The sequence below is a fragment of the Rhinolophus sinicus genome, linkage group LG02 (assembly GCF_036562045.2).
Source record: "Rhinolophus sinicus isolate RSC01 linkage group LG02, ASM3656204v1, whole genome shotgun sequence".
Classification (NCBI taxonomy): Eukaryota; Metazoa; Chordata; class Mammalia; order Chiroptera; family Rhinolophidae; genus Rhinolophus; species Rhinolophus sinicus.
Genome location: NC_133752.1, coordinates 166,448,608 through 166,472,510, shown reverse-complemented (window position 1 = coordinate 166,472,510; position 23,903 = coordinate 166,448,608). Strand labels below are relative to the sequence as shown.

General features: G+C 32.2%; 1 protein-coding gene and 1 pseudogene across 1 annotated transcript in view; both read right to left on the bottom strand.

The window, feature by feature from the left end:
* The window catches only part of C2CD5 (C2 calcium dependent domain containing 5), an 83,496-nt gene that overhangs the window by 47,329 nt on the left and 12,264 nt on the right, over nt 1-23,903 (bottom strand). The window contains exons 5-11 of the mRNA XM_074324905.1: nt 21,148-21,243; nt 18,686-18,841; nt 17,309-17,507; nt 12,153-12,304; nt 9,045-9,178; nt 5,970-6,002; nt 2,850-2,958 (exon numbers count right to left, since the gene is read on the bottom strand). Of these exons, the coding sequence (XP_074181006.1) occupies nt 2,850-2,958; nt 5,970-6,002; nt 9,045-9,178; nt 12,153-12,304; nt 17,309-17,507; nt 18,686-18,841; nt 21,148-21,243 (879 nt within the window). The remainder of the gene's footprint in view (nt 1-2,849; nt 2,959-5,969; nt 6,003-9,044; nt 9,179-12,152; nt 12,305-17,308; nt 17,508-18,685; nt 18,842-21,147; nt 21,244-23,903) is intronic.
* On the bottom strand, nt 19,893-20,962 carry LOC109449601 (leucine-rich repeat-containing protein 34; annotated as a pseudogene).

Genomic DNA, 23,903 nt, shown 5'->3' with positions numbered 1-23,903 from the left:
TTTTAGGTGCAGAATAGTAGGAAAAAAAACAAAAACACTACAAACAAAAACACAATTGACAACACCACTCGACAGGAACTGGAAAGACACAGACAGCAGAGTTAATAAGAAGTAGAAATAGAAAGAGAAGAAGGAGCATGCTATCATAATCTAACATTAACTAAAGTCTAATTATTTAAGATAATTACCTTGATTTTTAAAACCACACCATTCTTTCCTTTGTTATATGATCCTGTTTGCTTAATATTTAACAGAAGAGAAAGTTCTAAAAGAAATAACTCCAAATAATCCATAGAATTAAGCATGTGGTAGTGGTTTTAAAATAAGATTTTTTTCCTTCTACCCTCAGTGTGAAATACAAATTTCCCATGTTCACTAGTCAAAAAATAACTCCAAGATCCATTTGAGAGTGCAAATACAGCACTTTTAACATTAGCACATGCACTGAATCCACCCTAAATTTCTCTCAGCAGAGTAACTCAGTGTCATAAAATTGATTCATCATCATTATGAGATGCTAATCTAGAGTTTTGTTTTAACATTCAGCTTTTTTCAACAAACAAAATATTTTTTCATAAATATTTATTTAAGGGGCTGGAAGATTAATAAGATGTTCTTAAGAAAACGTTCCTTTTTAATGCATAATACGTATATAAAGCAACACAAAGAATATGATATTTATATAAAAATAATGTAATATTGGAACGATTAGAATATATAATTGATTTTATTTAACTGAAAATAAAACAAAATTAAAATATAACTTATATATCATTAAAAGCATTTATATATATGCGCCCATGATTGTCTGGGAAACAGTCTATCAGTAACTGAGGATTTCTATGTGTGAATTGAAAAAGTATTCTGAAAGGGAAGGAAAGAAAGAGAATGGATGATCTGGTAATTATAATACACAAAATGTATTCTGTAATAAGGATTCCTATTTTATTCCCTGGGCCTGGATTCTTACATTTCTTACATAGCTAGAATAACTGGCAAGTATGACAAACTCCATAAAACAGTTTCTTTTGTAAAAAATAACGCGATTTTAAATATAGCTCTCTACTTAATCTTATTTATGTGACTTTCATTTGTTCTCCCAGACTCTACAGGTTATTCAGGGTACCTGGAAGCAACAATAAAATCAAAATGTTTTCAGTAAACTGGAGATATCACCAATAATTTAATATATTCCTGAAACAATTTTTGAAATTGCTCTATCAGCAGGTGCCCTCTACCAAAATATTTGAGTCAGTGGTCAATAGAAACACAGGTTGGGTCACAGTTAATGTCAGATATCTTAACCCAGTATTTCCTTTTACTTTCTAAATCATACAAGTTCCTAAACACAAAGATATGGAACTTGGCAGTCTTGAAGATCTCAATACATTAAACTGGCATCTAAATTTGCCTTTAATTACTGCAGAATATACAAATAACTACATGAAGAAAAGATCTTAAGTTGACCAGAAAAATAAAAAGGGGGAAAAAAGAATAACATAGAAGAAAAAGAGAAGACTGATGCTTAAAATATGTATTTGATCAGCTTTAGAGTGTAATAATCCTAGCTAGTATTGCTTTTCTGAAATCTTGTTCAGGGTCTAGAAAAATTTCATTCTGTTTTTCTTTTATTAACTCAAATGACATCAAACTACAGGGCACACTTTTTTTTTTATATCTAAAAGAATGGTAATGCTCTGTATCCTCAAAATCATTATCTGCAAAGTTTTGCATGCAATAATCTCAAAGTATTTTACTCTTTTTATAGCGGTCAATATAAGCCTCAGGAAGAGGTTATTGGAAGTGACAATTTCAGATTTTCAAAAATATACATGTATATATGCCAAATAAAAATGCTAATGCATCATCAAGTTTAAGATATGTCATTAAAATCATAAATGAGTCGAGCAAGTTATTGGGCATCTCATCCATCAGAAATGAAAGAACACATTCCATACAAAAAGTTCCTACCACAATTATCACACTTATTTTAGATTTAGAAAAATTATCAAAGCATTCCTAATCCAAGGGCCTGAAATTACTAGGACTTTGATGCTTTTCTTATTTTATAATCATAGGCCCATTTTTTAAAGAAGTAAGCAATTTACTATTCTTGTTCACTTATATAGATCAAAGAGCTACATAAAAGAAACCGAGGAACCAGACAGAAGTTGTTGTTTTTTAGATACTCTACACAATGTTTACAGTTACGTTTTAAAAGAATACTTCTTTTAGGAATAAGGAAATGACTCAAATAATCTATAGTTATTGCTATTAAAAAGAATTAACACCTTAGGTTAATGACCACAATGGTCGAATTGTAAAATTTGTTATCTATACCAGAGGGTAAGGGGGTTAGGGGTGGCAGATGAGGGTAAGGGGGATCAAATATATGGTGATGGAAGGAGAACTGACTCTGGGTGGTGAACACACAATGGGATTTATAGATGATGTAATACAGAATTGTACATCTGAAATCTATGTAATTTTACTAACAATTGTCACCCCAATAAATTAAAAAAAAAAAAAATTTGGTTATCTACTTAGGTCAAAGAAAACAGCTGACCAAAAAGTTACTTAAGGATTCCCTCAAAGTGATACTTTGGCCAAAAATGAATCAAGATTTGTTTGTTTGTTTTGTATAAAAAAGTAACTAAACTGTACTTCTACTTAGTTTGATCATTTTTAATTAAGATTACAGCAAATATTTTAAAGTAACGTGTCAGTTCATACTCTTTTTCATTTCTCTTTCAGATAGATTTGGCTTAAAAAGAACATTATAAAAATCTCTTTTAATAATCATAATATAAGCAAATAAAACATTGAAAACAAACTTTTAAAACACGTACCAGGATTGTGGATACGATCCAAAAGCTTCACAGAACGTGCACTAACAACACCCCCAACATGCACAAGAAATCCAGGAGGAAACGCCGTCAAGGTGAAAAATGGAAATTCCTAGGAGAAAGAATAGGGGAAAAAATACAACTGACTGTGTGTCAAGTACAAAAATTTGTTTGTTACAAAGCTTGTCATAAGGAAGTGAATTCTCTCCCTTAACAACAGGCTACCAATTATATATTACACATGCTCTGTAATTAAGTTTCCTGGGATGTTTAGAGTTCTGAATCCATTTACCCATATATATCACATCATACAGAATCCAAGTGCTCTTTATATCAATTTTCAATGAGAAAAATGTTCTTGAGCTCCAATTTGAGATATCTGAACACACATTTCCTTCCTCTCAATCTCCTACTCTGAAGCAATTTCACAATGAGATGAGGAGACTCCCCTGCCCCTGTACTCCATATCTACTTCTCAGTGAGGTAGACTCCCCCTCATATACACACCCAATTCCAGGCTACTGGTAAAGATTCTGAAGGCCTAGGGCAGCAGGTCTACAAGAATGTGGGACTGAGGGAGGGGGAGTGAGAACATGAGATTTGTGGGTTAAGAGATATGTAAAAGGTGAAGATAAGGGAAATAACAAGTTGAGGTGGGTAGAGAATCACTATGTGAGATTATTTACACTATCAACATCAGGGCAGTAGGAGAAAATGTAAATTCATAAATGTATATTAAGGAAAGGGGAGAGGTATGTAGCAAGGGAGGCAATACAATTCCACATGTTCTTCAAAGCTTTATTCTCCCCTTCTCTCTCAAGGACATCAATCTTGTCAATTTAGAGACAAAGAGAAGCATGCAAGAGAGAAATGGTAGAGAAAGGAAATTCACTGAAATAGTACCCAGAATAAAGGGGAGCTCCTGTAGCTGCCCAAATACAGAGACTTCTCACATTGCTTAGATTGGATGCCGATCAGGGAAATTAAGTATCTGACTTGTCTGGTTGCCAAGATTAATGTAGCTCACTTAGTCAGAAGTCACTTCCCTCAGTTCTTTAGAACCTAACTAAGAACTGGAAAATCAACAAAATAGGGCTCTGATCTGTAAAAAGAACTGTCACAGTTCCAAGTACTAAAGTTTATGTACTTTATTCATAAGAAATCCCCACAGATCATATTCATAGAATGGCCTATACTAATTATAAATATATAACTTTAGGGACATGTTCTAAAATCTATCAGTATCTTTTATTTCTAGACCACAGTAGACTAAATGCCGCAAATAAAAGCTAGGACATAAAGAGATACAGAATCTACTAGAAGCAGGTACATTAAAAGCAGCAAGATTACTGACTGCAGAATATGAACTTAAAGCATGGAGAATATGAACTCACCAAAGCATAACCCACAAAGCATAGCCACGTGGGAGTCATTCAGCACCAAAGCATACAGTCCTGCACACCTCAGCCACCAACCCATGACGACACAGTATAAAATATGTATGTGTGTGTGTATATACACATACGCACATACACATTTAGAAATTAATTCTGCTAGAATTTAAAAATCATCTTTAAATTAACAAGGGCAAGAAAACGTAGGCTATGTAAAAAAAAGTTAAAAAAAAAAAAAGAACCAGTCTGTGGAAGTGGGTAGGTTTGGCCCAGCTGATAGGCAAAGGCAAAGGAAGAGAAGGGAAAAGACAAAAAGGAAACTTCCCTAAATGTTACTATAAAATGTTATTATAAAATGTTTAGTCAAAATGCTCCCTTATTGCCATCTGAATTTTTTTAATGTAAGTTTTAAATGAGAAATGTACAGGTAAGCTTGTATTATTAGAAACTTCAATATTTTACCTAATAAGTCAAATCTTAATTAATTTTTTTCAATTTCAAGAACACTGAAGTTTTAAAATGTCCTCAAAATACTGAGGCACGGTATAAAAAAGCACTTCACGTTTACTCTTCATACTTAAACATTTCAAATATTCTAGACAAAAGACACTGAAAACAAAATTTCTGTAAGCTAAATGGAAAGTAGTAATTCTTTCTAAAACTGAGAAATAAACTGGGTAAATTCACATGTTGAAATTCACATGCATACAAGATTTCCAATTATGAAAAAAATAAACCTAAATGATTTCTCTATTTGGGATTCTTTGACACTTATCTCTAAATTTCAGAAGATGGGATAAGGGGACAAGAGGGACAGCGTCACACTAGCGTGGTCTCAGCAGAAAAAGTAGGGGAATGGCTGCCCAAGCAGGCAGAGGCCCACTCTGGCAACTATCCCTGTCTTCCATGTCCCCAGTTCCTCCCATCAGCACATCCACTCACTTTAACACAAAAAATGTAACCTAGAGTAAATAAAATGGCACTGTTATTTAACCCAAACTATACCTCCAGACAACCTTCTCAGACGAGCTACTGCCGATACTTACAGCTGTTACAAACCCACCACCTCCACCATCACCAGTGACTACTACGGAGCGCTCACAATACGCCAGCTCTGTGCAAAGCATCTTAAAACTATGCTTTATAATCTTTCCCTTACCCTAAGAGAGAGGTACTATCATCTCCATGCTTTAGGTGAAAAACTGAGTTCAAGGGGGTCTAGACTCTTTCTGAGCAAACCTTATCACCTGGCATCCTGTCATTTCTGGTTAAAACACTAAGTTAAAGAGTTGATTTTAATCTCTAGTCTATTATTATACCTGATGAATTTACAGGTTCTCTTCCATTGAAAAGGAATGCATCCTTTTACAAGTATTTGTTATGTCTTTTTTCTTTTCTTTTTTTTTTAATGCTAGTGTAAAATAGAACTTGTAAAAGAAAATTCTGTAAATGCTTGTAACTTCCAAATCAGACATAATGAGAGCTATGGAACTGCGCCTTAAAACAACTGACATGACGTAAAATCATGCACTATATTAGTTAAGTAGAAAACAAAAAAAAATGAGCCTCAGTGCTATTAAATTTGAAAAAAAAAAACTTTGCATTACAAAAGGAAAACAAGCTGGCAACATTTGTTAAAAGCTCAAATAAAACTTAAATGATCAAGATTAAAAGTAGAAAAGCTACCAATACAAGAAATAGGCTATATCACACATGTTCAGAAACATACCCGCCTTCTACAGAACCTATGAGGCGATCCTCCCTTAGCAATGAAGTTTATACAAAAATAAAAAATAAAGAGAAAAATCATCCAAAAACTTTAATTCTTCATTTTCCCATTTAACATATTTAATAAAGCATTACACTTACAATAATGAAAAGAGATATACTCACATACTGAACAAACTACATTATTTATGTTAATCTGTAGAAATGTGGAATCTGTGCATTTCTTACCCATAGGAGATTGGTCAGTGATAAAAACAATCTCAGCAAATAGATATATTAAAGTACTAAAATATTATTTTTAATATAATACAACTAAAATATTTTTCTGAAAAAATATCTATTATTTCCCTTTCCATCACTTTAATGTAAAATTAGAAATGATTTCATCACTCAAATAATATTTCCGAATACACTATTTCTAATAAAAGACTGGAAAACAAAACAAAAATAGTTACAGAATTATTCCAAATTTTTTAAAAAAGGAAATTAATTTTCTTGTAATAACCTAACATGACTTTTAGAGACTATACAATACTAAACATAGAAAGGAAACTAAGATCTTTACATGAAGCATATTGAAAGCCATAAAATAAAATGTAATTTTATTTTCTGAAATGAAATATCAGAAAATATAGCAGAATAATTTGAAAATTAAAGCAATGGACAGAAAAAAAATTGGATAATGAAAGAATATTACCAAAATAAGACTTAAACTGATTCAAACAGAATAATTTACTCATGTAACCGTATGGTTTAGCAACATGATGATACAGGTCCAACATGACAAGTTGGTGTGAAGGGAAAGAAAGTAAAGCATCTAAAATAGAAACTCTTGTAAATGAGAAACTAATAATTATTCAAAATATGCATATCTATGCCCTTAGGCATGTAACTTTTTAACATATAATTTTAGCAGAATATTCATAATTATCCAACAAGTAATCCTCAATCATGTCCTTAGGACAATTCGAATCATTTAAATCTGTCTGCCAATAAAAAAAAATAAGTACATCCTGTGTAAAATACCCACTACTTCTTTATAGTATGAAATAATTTTTTTCAAAGATGATTCAAAATAAAGGGATTAAAAAGCTGACATAATGTGATCCTACCAGAAGCAGCCAGGAACAGCTCTTCACTGAAAGAAACACTTTTCCTCAGAACTGGGCTGACAAGGCTAGAATGATGAGGGGAAAGGCTAGATTCCGAGAGGAGGTGACAGGACTTTTTAAGATGAAGGGAACCACAAGAAAGAGAGGGGGAGCTGGGACACAGGTAAATCCTAGGCCCCTGTGGGTAAGGTGCTGTGGAGGAAAGTAGCAGAGAAAAGATGCAGATTCAGAAGATGATTAGAAAACACAAGATAAGGAAAGCAATGATGAAGCAAAACATAACAGTAAAAATGAATTTTAAAATGCGTACACAAATTACAGTAAGCATATGAAGTCATTAGCAAGACCATCTATCCAACATAATATAAATAAAAAGCAGTCTAAAATTTAACAAAACCTTTACAAACTTTGCATTCATTAAGGTATTTGGGATGGCAAACATAAGACTTTATGCCATTCTACTCTGTTTTAGTCACAGTTTATTTTGGAAGCAAGATGTTAAAGTCCTACTGATCACAGCTAGTTTTAGATTTATTTCATTCTAAAAGTTACTTTAAAAATTATGTTAAGGTGTTGAATTTTTGTATAATATTCAATTTTTAAAAGTTGAGTCTTCTAACAAATAATAATCAAGATAATACCAATTACTTACGCTAACAATTTAAGAATACTAAAATAAGACAAACATTAAATGTTTGTTTAAAAGTAAATATAGAGAGGAAAAGCACTAGCTGTACTTCCTTAAAATATTCCAAAACTCTCTAAAGAGCATGAATTTTAGGCAATTTTGAAATACAGTCAAATCTATTTTCTGATCACTTCCTATTCCTAAACAAACATTCATGACAAAACAGTATTAATGTCCAAAGTTTTCCACTCATTTGCAAAAATCAACATAAATTTTTTTTTAATTAAAAATCACAAACATATAATAAACACATCACAAATGTACATAGTTATGGATGAAAAAATTATATTGCCCAAGCTCTTAGGTGTATTTTTTAAAGACTTAATTTTAAATTTCTCTTCTTTTATTCTTTTGATAATAGCAATAGACCAACTATGGTCAAAGAGTTATAGAAAGCAGGGGACAGGTGAGAAGCATTTCCTCTACAGAGTTAATAGTTCAATCCCACCCTTTTAAACTGAAGATACATACAGTCAGATTTACTACAATGACTTAAAAAAAGGAACTACGTAATTTACTTTTACATTTTTAGCTGTTCTTGGATAAGGAAACAAAAGTTAGCATCTGTATAGTCCCATTTTTTTAAAAAAGGAAATTAATTTTCTTGTAATAACCTAACATGACTTTTAGAGACTATACAATACTAAACATAGAAAGGAAACTAAGATCTTTACATGAAGCATATTGAAAGCCATAAAATAAAATGTAATTTTATTTTCTGAAATGAAATATCAGAAAATATAGCAGAATAATTTGAAAATTAAAGCAATGGACAGAAAAAAAATTGGATAATGAAAGAATATTACCAAAATAAGACTTAAACTGATTCAAACAGAATAATTTACTCATGTAACCGTATGGTTTAGCAACATGATGATACAGGTCCAACATGACAAGTTGGTGTGAAGGGAAAGAAAGTAAAGCATCTAAAATAGAAACTCTTGTAAATGAGAAACTAATAATTATTCAAAATATGCATATCTATGCCCTTAGGCATGTAACTTTTTAACATATAATTTTAGCAGAATATTCATAATTATCCAACAAGTAATCCTCAATCATGTCCTTAGGACAATTCGAATCATTTAAATCTGTCTGCCAATAAAAAAAATAAGTACATCCTGTGTAAAATACCCACTACTTCTTTATAGTATGAAATAATTTTTTCAAAGATGATTCAAAATAAAGGGATTAAAAAGCTGACATAATGTGATCCTACCAGAAGCAGCCAGGAACAGCTCTTCACTGAAAGAAACACTTTTCCTCAGAACTGGGCTGACAAGGCTAGAATGATGAGGGGAAAGGCTAGATTCGAGAGGAGGTGACAGGACTTTTTAAGATGAAGGGAACCACAAGAAAGAGAGGGGGAGCTGGGACACAGGTAAATCCTAGGCCCCTGTGGGTAAGGTGCTGTGGAGGAAAGTAGCAGAGAAAAGATGCAGATTCAGAAGATGATTAGAAAACACAAGATAAGGAAAGCAATGATGAAGCAAAACATAACAGTAAAAATGAATTTTAAAATGCGTACACAAATTACAGTAAGCATATGAAGTCATTAGCAAGACCATCTATCCAACATAATATAAATAAAAAGCAGTCTAAAATTTAACAAAACCTTTACAAACTTTGCATTCATTAAAATTTTTTAAATCACAAACATAAGATTTTATGCCATTCTAATCAGTTTTAGCTGATTTTTTAAAAACGCTTAAATTACCTGTCTTGTTTTGCTTAAGAATGTATAAAGTTAAAATCTATCACGTTACAAATTTTTAAAGCCAGAGACTGTTGCCTCAAATATAAACACTTAAAGTAGTAGAGTTCTTCAAATGTTACTAGAACATAGCCCTTATGAGTATTTAAACTGAATACCCATAAAAAAATCTGACAGTACCACATTAAGGAGTTGTCATTATTAATTTTAAATAAATAAAATATTAACTTCTTTCTGTCCAGCTTAAAGACGTCTGCTAATGCATATTTTTCCTCTAAAATTTTAAATACTCAAATCTGACCATGTTACTCTTTGCATTTACAAAGATTTGAGTACCTAAGGGCCAAATATCCTCTGGATCACAAAAACTATACATGATTAACAATCTGACTAGAAAAAGTAAAAATTAGCTTGAGTTAGGTGTTGAATCAATATCCTATCATTAGCATTCTAAAACTCTACTATGACTAGTTGAGTACTTGGGAAAAAATATGAAAATAAAATGTAAAATATCAAAAATTAGAATTAGAAATCAATCAATATGAATTTTTTTAAAAACAAGAGCTCTCTGAAAAACAGGTGACAGCTTTACTACAGGTGTAGCATAACTGCAAATAGAAAAAAAAAACTTTATCAGTCTAAGGTATATTAACTTTATTCTATTGTTGGCTCCCTAGTTTACATATAATATATCAATCATAATCAGCTTATCTATTCTATTTCTCAAGAGACTGATTTTGTATGTAGGTAAATTAGAAGGCAGAGAACATGAAATACATGCTGAATTACAGCTTTAGACATTTTAGAACAATCATAATTTTGCCATTTAAAATCTTCACAAGAAATGGGAATGTTCCTAGGGAGTATTTGAAGATATTCAGGGACTCATGATAAAGCAAAAGGACTAAAAATGGCTAATATCCTATAAATATGCTATTGAGGTCATGAATAATTATAGGCAAAACAATTTATTTAGAGGTAGCTTATAAATATAGAACTACATGAGAATAATACCTCCTATAATTGAATTTTTAAAAACCAAAAATTTGGAGCTAGAAAACAAAATGCAAAAAAATTTTCACTTGATAATACAACTGACTGCCTACTAGAAAGCTAACAGAAGAGTAGACTGCTTCAGTTAATTTGTTGCTTGACAATCTTCTTTAGGCTTGGCCTTTGTGGTGAATTAAAGAAAGAAAAACAGAAGGACCACGGAAATACTTTTAAAAATTTATCTGTGGTATAGCAAAGAAAAATAAAGATAAGAACATTAAAAAATGGCGTAGAACACACACAAAAAAAAACAGCCAGTGGACAAAGCCTCAAAACTTAGGCTTTTCTGAAAACTTAGTCTTCAAATACTATCCTAAGTCTTTCTTGTTTTGATTGTTATGAATTCAAGGCCAGAATCTCATTCTTTATTTAAAAAAAAAAAAGAAAGAAAAAGAAAAAGAAAACCCACTATAATTTAAATGGTTCAATTTTATGACATGAATATGGTTAAGATGTCACATGCCAACGCATCCATTACTATCAACTATCAATTATTTTTAGATGTTCCTCATAACTACATGTATGTAAAAATAAAGCTATTCTTTTCAAAGAACTGGATATTCTTAATTATCTTCTTTATATTTTATGACATTTATAAAAACAGATATTAAATCTACAGGCTTATTTTTCTTAATGCCCCTTTCTTTGTTTTGGAAGTAGCACTGGTTCTAGAATTAAGACTTCTTTTGATTGCCTTCATAAAATCTGGGGTCATTTTATAAATATCTTGAGTAATACAACAATAAGGTCATTAAAGATAAATTAAAAAATAACACAAACAAGAACTACGCAAAATGTTTTCATCAATTTGGCAAGAAAACTGCCAGACCGAAATACTATTTACAAAAACTGAAAACTATTAACTTTGAAACATTTTATTTATTTTCTATTTTTCTTGAGAATAATAATTTAATGATGAAATAAGCTAATTCTATTTTAGGGAGTAAGGAGCTAATTTAATTTTTATCAATTTTTTGTCATAAAACATTCATAAAAACTGAAAAGATTATCAAAACACAGAGGGAAAAAATAATAAATTTCATACATTGATAAATATGCAATAAGTAAAACAAAACTGCCATTTTCTAATCTAGAAAGTAAGACTAGCAAAATCAAACATTTTAAATAACAAGAATTTAATAGATATATGTACTCCATTATAACCATTCTAGTTGTTCTTAATAAGTTTTTCACGATAAACTCTTAGAATTAAATTCAGAAATAGAAACAATGAATTAAAAATGCTTATACTGCATGAAGAATTGGATCACAAACTACTAGTGGTACTTTCTATTTAAACGCTGCTTTAAGATGTTATTCCTCTTAATTTGAGCATGAACTGAAAAATATCTATATGCAAAAATAAATCCTGGACTTCATATCTACACTATGATTACATCAACAAAATGTAGATCTCTTGAACACAATTAATTTCTGAACTATACAAAACTTTCGTATTTTAATTGTAGTAACTAAAAATGATCAGTATTCACATTATCTTTTAACTTAAATGCCAAAAACAGGAGAAAAGGCTTGGATGGAAAGCTAATAAGGAACAGAAACAAATTTGAAGAAAAAAAAAAAGAAAGAAAGAAAAGGTGGGTGGAAGCGCCTTACCAGTTTTGGGTGTCAAACTCAAATCTGTGTCAGAAGAAGAGGACTGTCGACTGTAGGACTTGGAAGGTGAAAAGGAATAAGTTTGGTTTTTCAGAGGGGTTGAGGGTCCTGATGAGTGAGTATTGGGGTTGGGATCTTCATTGAAGGGAATCCTGCCAGAAGAAGGTGGAGAAATATTAAGTAATCATGTGCCAAAGGACTTGACGGAAGGCAGCATGATCCAAACACCAGGAAAGTATTGGGGCACGACCAACAGTCATTTCTTAAGTGTGGAGCTGGGTCTGAGGCCAAAGTCAACCAATTTCTGTTTAACCGTTCATCATTCTTCAGATAAATAATTATCTGCATTGAAACAGTTAGTAAGCCAAGTAAAAACGCAAAAAAGAATGAAATGACAGACTAAGAGGGTAAAAAATATTAAAAAGACAAATAAAAAAAATAAATGCATGACGGAAAATACTTTCAAATAATGCCTTTTTAAGTTACAAACGAAAAAAATGACTGCAAATGGTGTGTGTAAATATTCACAATTATTTTTATATTTGCACACACACACAAATATCTTCAAAAGAAAAATGTTTCCTTATCCTATAGCATCAAGAATGCCACAGCTAAAAACACAGCAGAGAGGAAAATGAATATAGCTACACAGAAAGGTTGCATTTTATACAGAATAGTCGCTTACCTGTTTTCCAATAGCTCTCTTCCACAGAATGAAAGACACCCTACTGTAACAAGTTTTGTACACAAAAAAAGTAAGCAAATCGGAAGCTTTGGCAACTATTTCATTTAGAATCCAATCACCAATTTTATTTCTAACCAAATGTAGTTATAACGGCAAAAATACGTACTGGAGGATTCTCCTAAAAACTCAGAGTACGTACACACAGAATAGGGTCCTTAGAGGATCTATGGAAGAGACTCTGGAAGCTGGAAGGACACTTTCACTTTCATGTAGTGACAGCTAAATACAGGATTTCTTCACTGCAGCTGGACTTCAAGTGAGAAAAGGAGGAAGCCAACACTTGTGGTACCTGCCTACGCTACCTGCCTGCCTGCCCTCTGCAGCCACTCTGCCTGTGGCCTGCCTTCCCCAGCTCTGGAGTCTGAGCAGTCTCGTACCAGTATAGATGAGAGTGGGAACAGACACAGAGAAGTTCTGAGTAAGTCGAGAGCCAGTAGCAGTGTGAATTGGGCTGTTGTGAGTCGAGCGGCATCCATGGCTTGGAGGATGGACCAGCGGAGACCTGAGGGAATTTGTGGTCAAAGTGGAAGAAAAGAAAACAATACATACAACAGATAGCAAAGTTATGTTAAAATAATTTCAAAGGAGCTTTAGTTAGGGGAAAGGAATTATTTTGTTAATCCCTAGCATGCAAAAAACAAGTTGAAATTACAAAAAAAAAAAAGCTAAATATTCATTCATTAGGATATAGCTATAGTTTTAAAGACTCAGATTAATAAATTAGGACCGTGAATCAGAAGAACAGCAAGCAGAATTGTCAGTGGAATCAAAATTTTTAAAAAGACTAAGATTTGGATTTTAAGTTGCTCTAAAACTTTTGTTATGATTTTGATCACCATAGAGGTTACTACACAGTGTTTTAGGAAGAAAACACCCATAAAAGTGAAAAGTCAAATATAAAGTTCTTATATTACCTTTGAAACTGAGATATGAATAATTGTTGATATAACTAATTATATTTTCTATAAAGAAAGCTTAACTAACAAAACTGTTTCTGTCAAGATAGGAGTACTTAAGAATATGAACAATGATGGCATAAAGAGAAGTGAGTGAACTGCATGGATATAATTCAGATATAAACAGTCCATATTTTTGCACACCAAATATGTAACTGAAAACCAGGTTACACTGGGAACAAAACAAAGCAAAGAAACACTGCTTTTAAAAACACATTAATAAAGCAATGTAAAAGATTTTTGTCTAGCTCTCAAACAGAATATATTATGTAAACTTAAAACAGTATTTAAACTATATTCTGAATTGAAATTTTATAAGATATCAACATATCCTGCAATAGACCACATCTATGCACATGTATAGATATATTTTTTAGCTCAGATACGGATATATATTCATATGTAACATTTAAAATTTTCACAAAGAAATTTGGCTAAAAGGACATAGTTACATTGGATAGGGAAAAAGGTTTATTATATAACTAAGAGTGCTGGACTTCAAATTAGTAATCATTTCACTCTGCAATGCCTTTGCTTATACACAATGAGGTGAAAAGAGTCATAAATGAATACACACTGAAAAACTATCATATCCCCATTTTTTAGAATTTAAGTAAAAAGCAAGCCAACAGGCCAACTTTTCCTGGCCTTTTTTTTCTTTTCCATTGCCCAGGGAACATACCCAACAATCACAATTTGTCAAGGTACTGGTATCACTAATTGGCAATAATGGTCTTTCATAGCGTCTACAGACTACTTTCAGAAAATATCACTGACTTTACAGTAGAACAAATGTTTCTGATTTTGTTGCTAGTTTAAAAACGTGTTTAATATAACTGATAAAAATCAAACATCTCATTAGCAACTTATTTGTATACAAATAACTCAGTGAGGTTTTATTTTTGTTTTTTCTCTGTTGATGTGATTAATGAAGTTAAAAAGTCTAAGAATCAGTGCTGTACAGAGGAAAAATTATGGCTAAAGTCTCTTAGAAAGTACTTTTTCTCCTAAAGTAGAGAAGCAATAAAACATATTTAAATGTACTTTCCATCATCAAGATAGTTCAGCTAGGGAACACCAAAGAGATTTATATTGTGCATTACACTAAATATCTAAAAGGAAAAGAAAACCGATGGAGTAGAAACACACCATTAATAAAGGTAAATTAAAATGAATCAAAAAAAATGAACATTGCAAAATGTTCAAATTATGACATCACATTAAAATCCAAATATGCTAGAGCATCACCATAATGTACACTTGGAGTTCTGATTCTGATCGGTTTCCTTGCATGAAAGGTTGTCTTACAATAATACGCTAGTGGTATTTCTAATACTGAATTCATTCAGACAGGAACATAATCCAAACTAACGTTTATCAAATTTCTGTCTAGGAATCAATAATGTTATAATACCAGAATAATTATAATCAACTGAATCATAAAACAATTTTAAGCTAGCACTCAAATTGATTCCTTATCAAAAATACAAAGAAGTTAGTTGAAATAAAGCAGCATGAATACTGAGGTGTTTTGCTTTGTCTTTAAATAACATGACTGTGGTTGTAAGATGCCTTTCAGAAAATCTTAATGAAGCAACTTAAATTCATCATGGTGTGACTACTTGACAATCTAAAGCAAATAGCTACAGCAAAATTAGAAAAGGAGAACACTTACACAATCCCAGAAGATTTACATTATTGGATCACTTCCTGAGTGCAGGCAAAATGTATTCCCCTACTACCCATTTATCATTCTAAGACACCAACAGGTAATATAGCTTTCTCTTTCCACTCAGTAATTTAGCGAAAAGAGGAGAACTTCACACATCACAACTGCAAAAATCAGACCCCTTCAGGCAATGTAGATAAAGTTGGAGGGTGGTAGGAGAAGGAGGGACCCAGGCCTTTACTTAAATTTGCTATGGAAAGAGAAAAAAAAAATCTGAATCCCTCAAAAAAGTTAACCCTGCAATCTGACTTTACCTGTAGCAGCAGGCAGTTTATATCTTTTTAAAACACATTTTAAATGGAATATAAAGCAAATTCACTCTTCCAATTTATTTAAAACAGTTATTTCACTTGCAATGTATTTCCAAATAAAATTAAGCAATACATGTACTCCCTCTCGTGACTAAAATTTAATCCAAATAACTAAAGGCCGGCAGAAGGGAAATAATTTAACAAAAAGTATAAGCTTAAGGTAAAGAGAAAAATCTCATTTTAAAAAAGGTTATTTAAAAAATAAAAATAAAAAAGACTGCTTTCTATTTAACCTCTCTTGACTATTGCTGAACTAGGAAATATTTCAGGTTTTCTGACTATAGAATTCTGACTCCCTGATGACTTGGGAAAGGGGTCAGCAAACTACACACTGCAGGCCAAATTCATCCTGCTATCTGTTTTGTAAGGAAATAAGTTCTCCTTAATCAACAGCCACACTCATTAATTTGCATTTTGTTGGTGGCTGCTTTCACACAACAGCAGAGTGGAGTAGTTGCTGTTAGCAAGGACTACATTATTTACATGTACCTTCTTGTCATTTATAGAAAAAGTTTGTTGACCTTTGATCTAGAAGAATCCCTAGATCAGTGGTTCTCAATGGAAGTACTATTGGCATTTAGGATGGAGTTGTATGGAGTTGTCTCTCGCTCTGTAGGAGAGTCAGCATTTCTAGTCCCCAACAGGATTGTCCTCCTCACCCCAAATTATGACAGAAAGTTTTCGTTTCAGATTCTCTGTTGACACCACCAGCACCACCAACTTGAATAGTGACACATAGGTCAAATCTAGCCTACAGCAGTGTTTTATTGGATCACACGTAGTTTTTAAAAAAATGTATGAGCCTTTAAATCAGGATCAGTAAACTCCTTTTTTTTTTCGGTAAACAAAGATAGAAACTATATGGCCAGTGTCTGAAATATTTACAAACTAGCCTTTTACAGAAAACGTTTGCTAACATCTGCTTTACACAGTCCCCAGTATTACCTATTTAATTATACCCAACTATTTTATTTATAAACTGCCTGGCCTGTGTACACATTCGAGTTTGAGACCCCTGTCCAAGTCAATCTGTCCTGCTGTCCATAATGTTGCTAATAATAAGCATAACTGAATTATCAGGTGCATGGTTTTAAGCATTCCCCAGAGAACAAGTAAAATGCCACATGCTGCATATTCATTTTATGCTTTAGGTAATAGTGTCTAAAGATCTGGAATAAGTTTAACTTTACATTACTTAATTTGAATTTCATATTAAGACTATAAATAAAATCTGAGGAATATCTAAATAGTTTTAAGCTTCGAATGGTAACAGTCATCTCTATTAAAAAAAAAAAAAAATCACCACAGGAAAAAATGTATGTTGACCAACACTACTAAAATGTTTCATATCAAATGAAAATGTATAGGTAAAAGATAAAAAGAGCCATAAGAACAATTCATTGATTCATACTTACTCCTTCATTTCTTTGGATGGGGAATTACATGCAGGAAGGAATGCTGCTGGGCTATTTAATTTATCCAATGTACAGGCTGTTCCTATGGCTCGTACCACTAACCCAGATTCACCTTCCAGATCAAAACACTGTAAGTACCCAACAACTGCATTTCCTCTCATTTCAAGGACTTTCAAGCCAATCTTCCTCTGCAGTTCACCTACAAAAAAGGAAGAAAATATTCTGCTTTAAATATCCACGTTAGATAAAACTGAATATGGTAGTATAAGAGTCCAAAAAGCCATAGATGTTTTTTAGAACCTGAAGGGGACCTAAAGATTATCTCGTTCAGCCTCCTACTTTCAGTGAGCTAAGATACCATTAGCTACATTTTACAGATGTGGCAGGTAAGGTTCACTCATTTATGCATTTATTTACCAAATAATTTTTGGTTGTGTTCTATGTGCCTAGCATTATTCCTTTCTTCTAAGTACTGGAAATACAGAAATAAACTCAAAAGATAAAGCCCCAAATCAAGGGGAGTTTACATAATGATGAGAGAAACAGATAAAAAACAAGTAATCAAATATAAGTATTATATATAACATATAATACCTGGCACATAGTTTAATATAATTATAATATATAATTTACACATTATATATGACTATATGTCATTTAATACAAATATGTAGAATATAATACAAAACATAAGTAAATGTATTACTTAATATATTACATACAATGTGATACATATTAAAGGAATATGATATTTATATTTATTTACAAGTACCAATTGAATATAATTTAATGCTAATGTAAGCATAAATATATTTGTATTTTCTATTTAAAATACATAAATTTATTATGTATAAAGATAACATTTACACTTGTCTGATGTGTGTATATATATATATATACACTCACACATATATACATATAAATATGAATTTTAGATGGCAAATAAGTTCTTCAAAGAAAAATAAAGTAATTGGGTAAGAGTGGCAGGGAGGGATAGAAGGAGCTACAAATTGTTAGAGAAGGACTATGAAAAAGTAACATTTGAACAAAAAGCATTAGAGAGATCACCTAAGCTCTGATTATAAATAAATGCTAGAGAGAAACTAGAACACACTTTCCTACCTCCTTGCTCAGGTCACTTTCCACCAAGTCACTTCACAAGCACAATTTCCTTTTACTACCTAGTTAAGCAGAAATTATAAGGTTCTGACTCAAATTTCTTATTATAAGATGACAATGTAGGATGGGGCCAAGGGTAGGGAATCAGTCACTTAATTTACAGTCTTCATTGCAAAATTTCAGATAGCATGTTAAAAGGAAGTAAAAAAAAATTGGAATAGTAAGTCAATCAGTAATGAAGTTCTTTTTTTTAAATACCTGACATTAAAGAAATGAGTCTCTGTCTGGCCTCATTTGATGCCCTTGGTGTGCGAATTCGATCAATCCATTGATATTCTGGGTCTTCATTGACCACAAGTTCTTCTACAAATCCATGAATTATTACAGCTCTATAGCACTTTGGAATAGATGTCGCTGTTAAAAGAAATTGTCTATTATGCTTCTATTTATCAAAATGTTAAATTCAATTTTTTAAAAAATGTACAACTAAGTTCTTACCTTTTAGGTATATAGTACAAGAATATCTTTTACTGTGATAATCTCAATGTAATTATAATAATATTTCCAATCCAATCTAACAGTCTTCTAAGTTCCATTTTATTCTTAGATATAATCATTTTCTTTCATGAGACCTCTCACCTTTTTCATGTAAGCATAATAGATATAAACTGCATTTTTGTAATTTAGAAACCAGCTATAGACTTCTTAAATAGCACTCAATACAAAGTTCAAAAAAAATCAAAATTAAGGTCAGCTAGCTGATTGTTATATAAATAGGTAGAAAGCAGATAATGAATACAAAGAATTGTCCTTATTCAAAGCCCTTTGAAAAAGTTCTACATACCACATACGGCAGTCTCAAAAATCAAACCATGACCTTTTGGATATAATTTACAGTCATACAGCCCTACAGTTTCTAATAATCCATGGCCATATGGCCAACTGGTTCAGTAGTCACTGTACTACTTAACAGACTCATTTAATATGTAGGACACCAAATGTCATTGGATTTGAGTAAGATCTTGTCAGATTCAGCAGCATGAGAACCTGAAAACATCTAGACCAAGCTAGTCTCTTAAAATAGACACTCGTGCCTTGAAGCTAACTCAACTACTGAGGAGTTTTCAACTCTATTCATCTAAACTGGCTATGAATTGCCCAGATCTGCCCAATTACAATCCATATTGCATCGCGTTCACGGGGCTCCATACCCAGAGAAGCATATATAATTTTGGAAAACACTGCAATGTTTGGCTATAGTGCTCTGCTCCTATCTTGCAGTGTCGTGTAGGAGTAAAATACCACTGGATTTTGCTTTTTCGTTTTCTTTTTGACAGTTATAAGAAGTTTAATATAGTCATATATTTTACACATTTCACAAATGTAACTTGTTCTAACTTAGGAAATAAAAATAGGCAATAAAATATTAATCTCTGTGAAAGCAGTTAAGACAAATATGTGAAAATTATTTTTGAGCTTGTTTTTCACAGATGTTGACCTCTGGTACAAGGTTAAAACCTGCATTAGATGAGTGGCTGCAAGCTTCACCGTAAGTTGGTGTCCAATAATTATGTTTTTTAAGGCCACTGGAGAACTTTGGCAAGACACACACATCCATTCACCACAAACGGCTCCACATCTGTATTGTCTAGTTTTAGACAGCCCATTTGAATGAAGTCTCAGAGTGTGAGATTTGTATTCAGTGACTGAGAAAGTCCAAGTCCTTCTCCCTTGAAGTTGTTGCTGACCACTGACAACCCGCTGACATCAAGGCAGCACAGGCTACTCTTCAGATACAGTGCATCACCTGTTTTATACCAGTTTTTTATAACATGCTTACTTACACATATACAGTTCAACAAGGCAGTGACTTTCTTTCAACTTGTGGCCTAGATGAACTGTGGACTCTTCCTATTGACCATAGAGTATAGGTTGGTTTAAGTGTATTCCCTTAATGGTTTGGTTTTGAGTTAGGACTCCAGCAAGTGCTATCACACTTTGCTTTTCCAGATGAAAGTCACCCAGATCTAATTTCTCTAAGATGAATTATTTTGTAGCATTGCAGCAAAACACATTCCACCTTTATTTTCAATCTTTCTTCCAGTCATTCTTAGGTATCTCAGTTTTATTCTTATGTAGTGCTTTAACAATCAATTCTCTACCTTCAGGCCTAATATCATGAAACGTAAGGTTTAAGTAAATCAGATTCAGTTGTTTCATTAATATATGAATTATTCTTTAAAATTCTGGAAAGAATCCAAAAATCTTCACCTGTAAACTGTTCCTGCTGGCTGTTACTCTTTCTAGTGGCTGTCACCAGCAACGTTTAATGTTATTTCTTCCAATCATTCTTGTAGGCCAGGGTGATTAGCGCAATGGCTAGAAAAGGGGCCGGAGTGGGGCAGGTGTGGGGCAAGGCCAAGTACACCCTCCCCGTGGGCCACAGTGGCACTGTCATGACGACTGCATGCACATGTGCCTCAATAAATTTTTCTAACAAAAATTTCTATGAACTTGTAAAAACTTAGGTGTCATTTACTTAAAATTAGATAGTCCCCAGAGCTACAGCAATTGTTTCTGAAAAATTAACAATTTTCTCTTTGGCTTTAAAACCAAAGTATAGCAGGTTTCCCATTAGCCTTTTAAAATATTAACTTGATTTCCCATATTTATCAATTATTACGTTTCTTGTTAAATGAGTAATAAAATGTATTACTTACTGCAAAAGAATTTGACTCCACATGATGACTGCCTAAATCGATTTAAATCATTGAAGAGGTCTACTTTGACAACTACATTGATTTCCCCACGGATACCTATAATTTCAAAAGGAAAATCAAGTTTCTACATTAAGAAAATAAAGTATAATTAAAGAAGAAAATAAATGCCAATTAATGATTTTTAAATAATGTATCAATCATAATAGCAATTCTAACTTTGTTTCCTAATTGTTTTCATTGTAACTAGTTTCTTTATTACATTTTCTGAAAAACATGTAAGTATTAAAGAATCAATGATTTTCATTTTTACCACAAGCCTGCACTTATCTGAACCAATTTAACAGGAAAGGAGTCCCATTTAAATTGATGATGATGACGATGATAACATTTGCTGAGCATTGATAATGTGCTAAATGCTTTACAAGTAGTATCTCATAGTGCTCACACCTACCCAGTAAGGTAATTCCTGTAGTAGTATTATTATCCTCATTTTTCAGAGAAAGAAACCAAAGTTTAATAAAAGTTAAATAATTTGAGCTGGCCCAGTGGCTCAGGCGGTTAAGCTCCATGCTCCTCACTCCGAAAGCTGCTGGTTCGATTCCCACATGGGCCAGTGGGCTCTCAACCACAAAGTTGCCAGTTCAATTCCTCGAGTCCCGCAAGTGGGCAGCCCTGCAACTAAGACTGAACACGGCACTTTGAGCTGAGTTGCGGCTGAGTTCCCTAATGGCTCAGTTGGTTGGAGTGTGTCCTCTCAACCACAAGGTTGCCAGTTCAACTCCCGCAAGGGATGGTGGGCTATGCCCCCTGCAACTAGCAACAGCAACTGGACCTGGAACTGAGCTGCGCCCTCCACAACTAAGACTGAAAGTACAACAACTTGAAGCTGAATGGCACCCTCCACAACTAAGATTCAAAGGACAACAACTTGACTTGGAAAAAAGTCCTGGAAGTACACACTGTTCCCCAATAAAGTCCTGTTCCCCTTCCCCAACAAAATCTTTAAAAAAAAAAAAAAGTTATGTAATTTGCATGGTGTCAATAGCTAATAAGTGGTGAAGCCAGGATTATAAGTCAGATTATTATTATCCCAGACTAAACGCTCTTAGTAACTAATGCAAGAATCTGATTTAACACAAAAGAAGTTTTATTCTTTTCAATGAATATACAGTAATAAAATAAGCTAAGAAATTCCAATAAAATAAAACAAGCTAAGAAAAAGGGTTTTTCAGAAGATGCTTTAACAAAACAAAGTATGACCCAGCCCTTTTCTAAACATTTACTAAGTAGTTTAATTATCCTGACTTCCTGACAAATTCATACTTATGGAATAGTTCTCAGAAGACTTGCACATTTACCAATTGAAATAATAAGAGATTATTTTCCTAACAAAGGGCCCATATAACATACTAAACCAATTATAAACAATACTTAATTTTTTGGAAAATGCATTCACTCATAGACCTATTGCCTTTAATCCAAGCCCAGAATAATTCTCCAGTGACTTTTTTTATTGGTAATAAAACATTTGACTGGATTTTATTTCCTGAGTACAAAGATAATACACATACATTGTAGAAACTATGGAATAAAGCCAAAGAGTACAAAGAGGAAAAGTAGAATTCTAGTGCAGAAATAAAATTATCCAAGGATAAACATTTTTATCACATATTCTGCCAATTTATCCAATGATAACACATATATGCAATGCTTTTGCTTCTAACAAATTTGGGATCATCATATAATAATATTTTACAATCTGAATTTTGTTAACTCATAACATTTCCTTATGCCATCGTATTCTGCAAACATGCTTTTTGCTCTGGCTGTGTAACTTATGGTCTATATGTGCTCTAAATTATTTAAGTAATTGCTGTTTTCCAATTTATTTTTACCAATTTAAACATTAGTAAATAATAACAATATATATGACATATTATATATTTATAACATAAATAAATGCATACGTATGGTTAAGTATAATAAATCTACATTAATTTCAGCAAATATCTTATTTTCTTATAATAAATGATTATCAATGGAATTGCCAGGTCAAAAATGTAAAACAGGCAGAAAGATACAATACTGTAGATAGAAGCATCTGCCAGTTCCTTAGAAGTCCATTTACCATTCTAAAGAGACAGCACATTTTCAGGCTAGCAGTTCTCAAACTTTTTGATCATAGGACTCTTTTTAATCTTAAAAATTACTGAGTTTTTATTTATATGGCTTATATTTATCAATATTTACCATATTATAAATTAAAATTGAGAATTAAGAAAAATTATTCATTACTCCATTTACAGTAATAATAAATCTATATTAATATAAACAATACTTTTTATACAAATAACTATTTTGAAAACCAAAAAAATTAATGACCAGAGTAGCACTATATTATATTTTTACAAATCTCTATAATGTCTAGCTTCATGGAATACAGTTGAAAATATGTTTTAGGAACAGAGTACAAATATGAGATGATTTTTAAATAATGCATTTACTTACTATACTGTACAAATTTACCACAGGAAATTGTATTTCAAATTGTGTTCAGAGAACAATTCTACCGATAATACTTTACTACTATGTCTAAAAAGAAGACATCTATATATTTTAAAACCACCAAGTGTAGCATAAAAGTCTTTAAAGACAAATGTAAAAGACTGATTTATTTTCTTGAAATATACTCCTGGGGCGGCCAGATGGCTCAGTTGGTTAGAGCAGCAGTGCTCTTAACAACAAAGTTGTTGGTT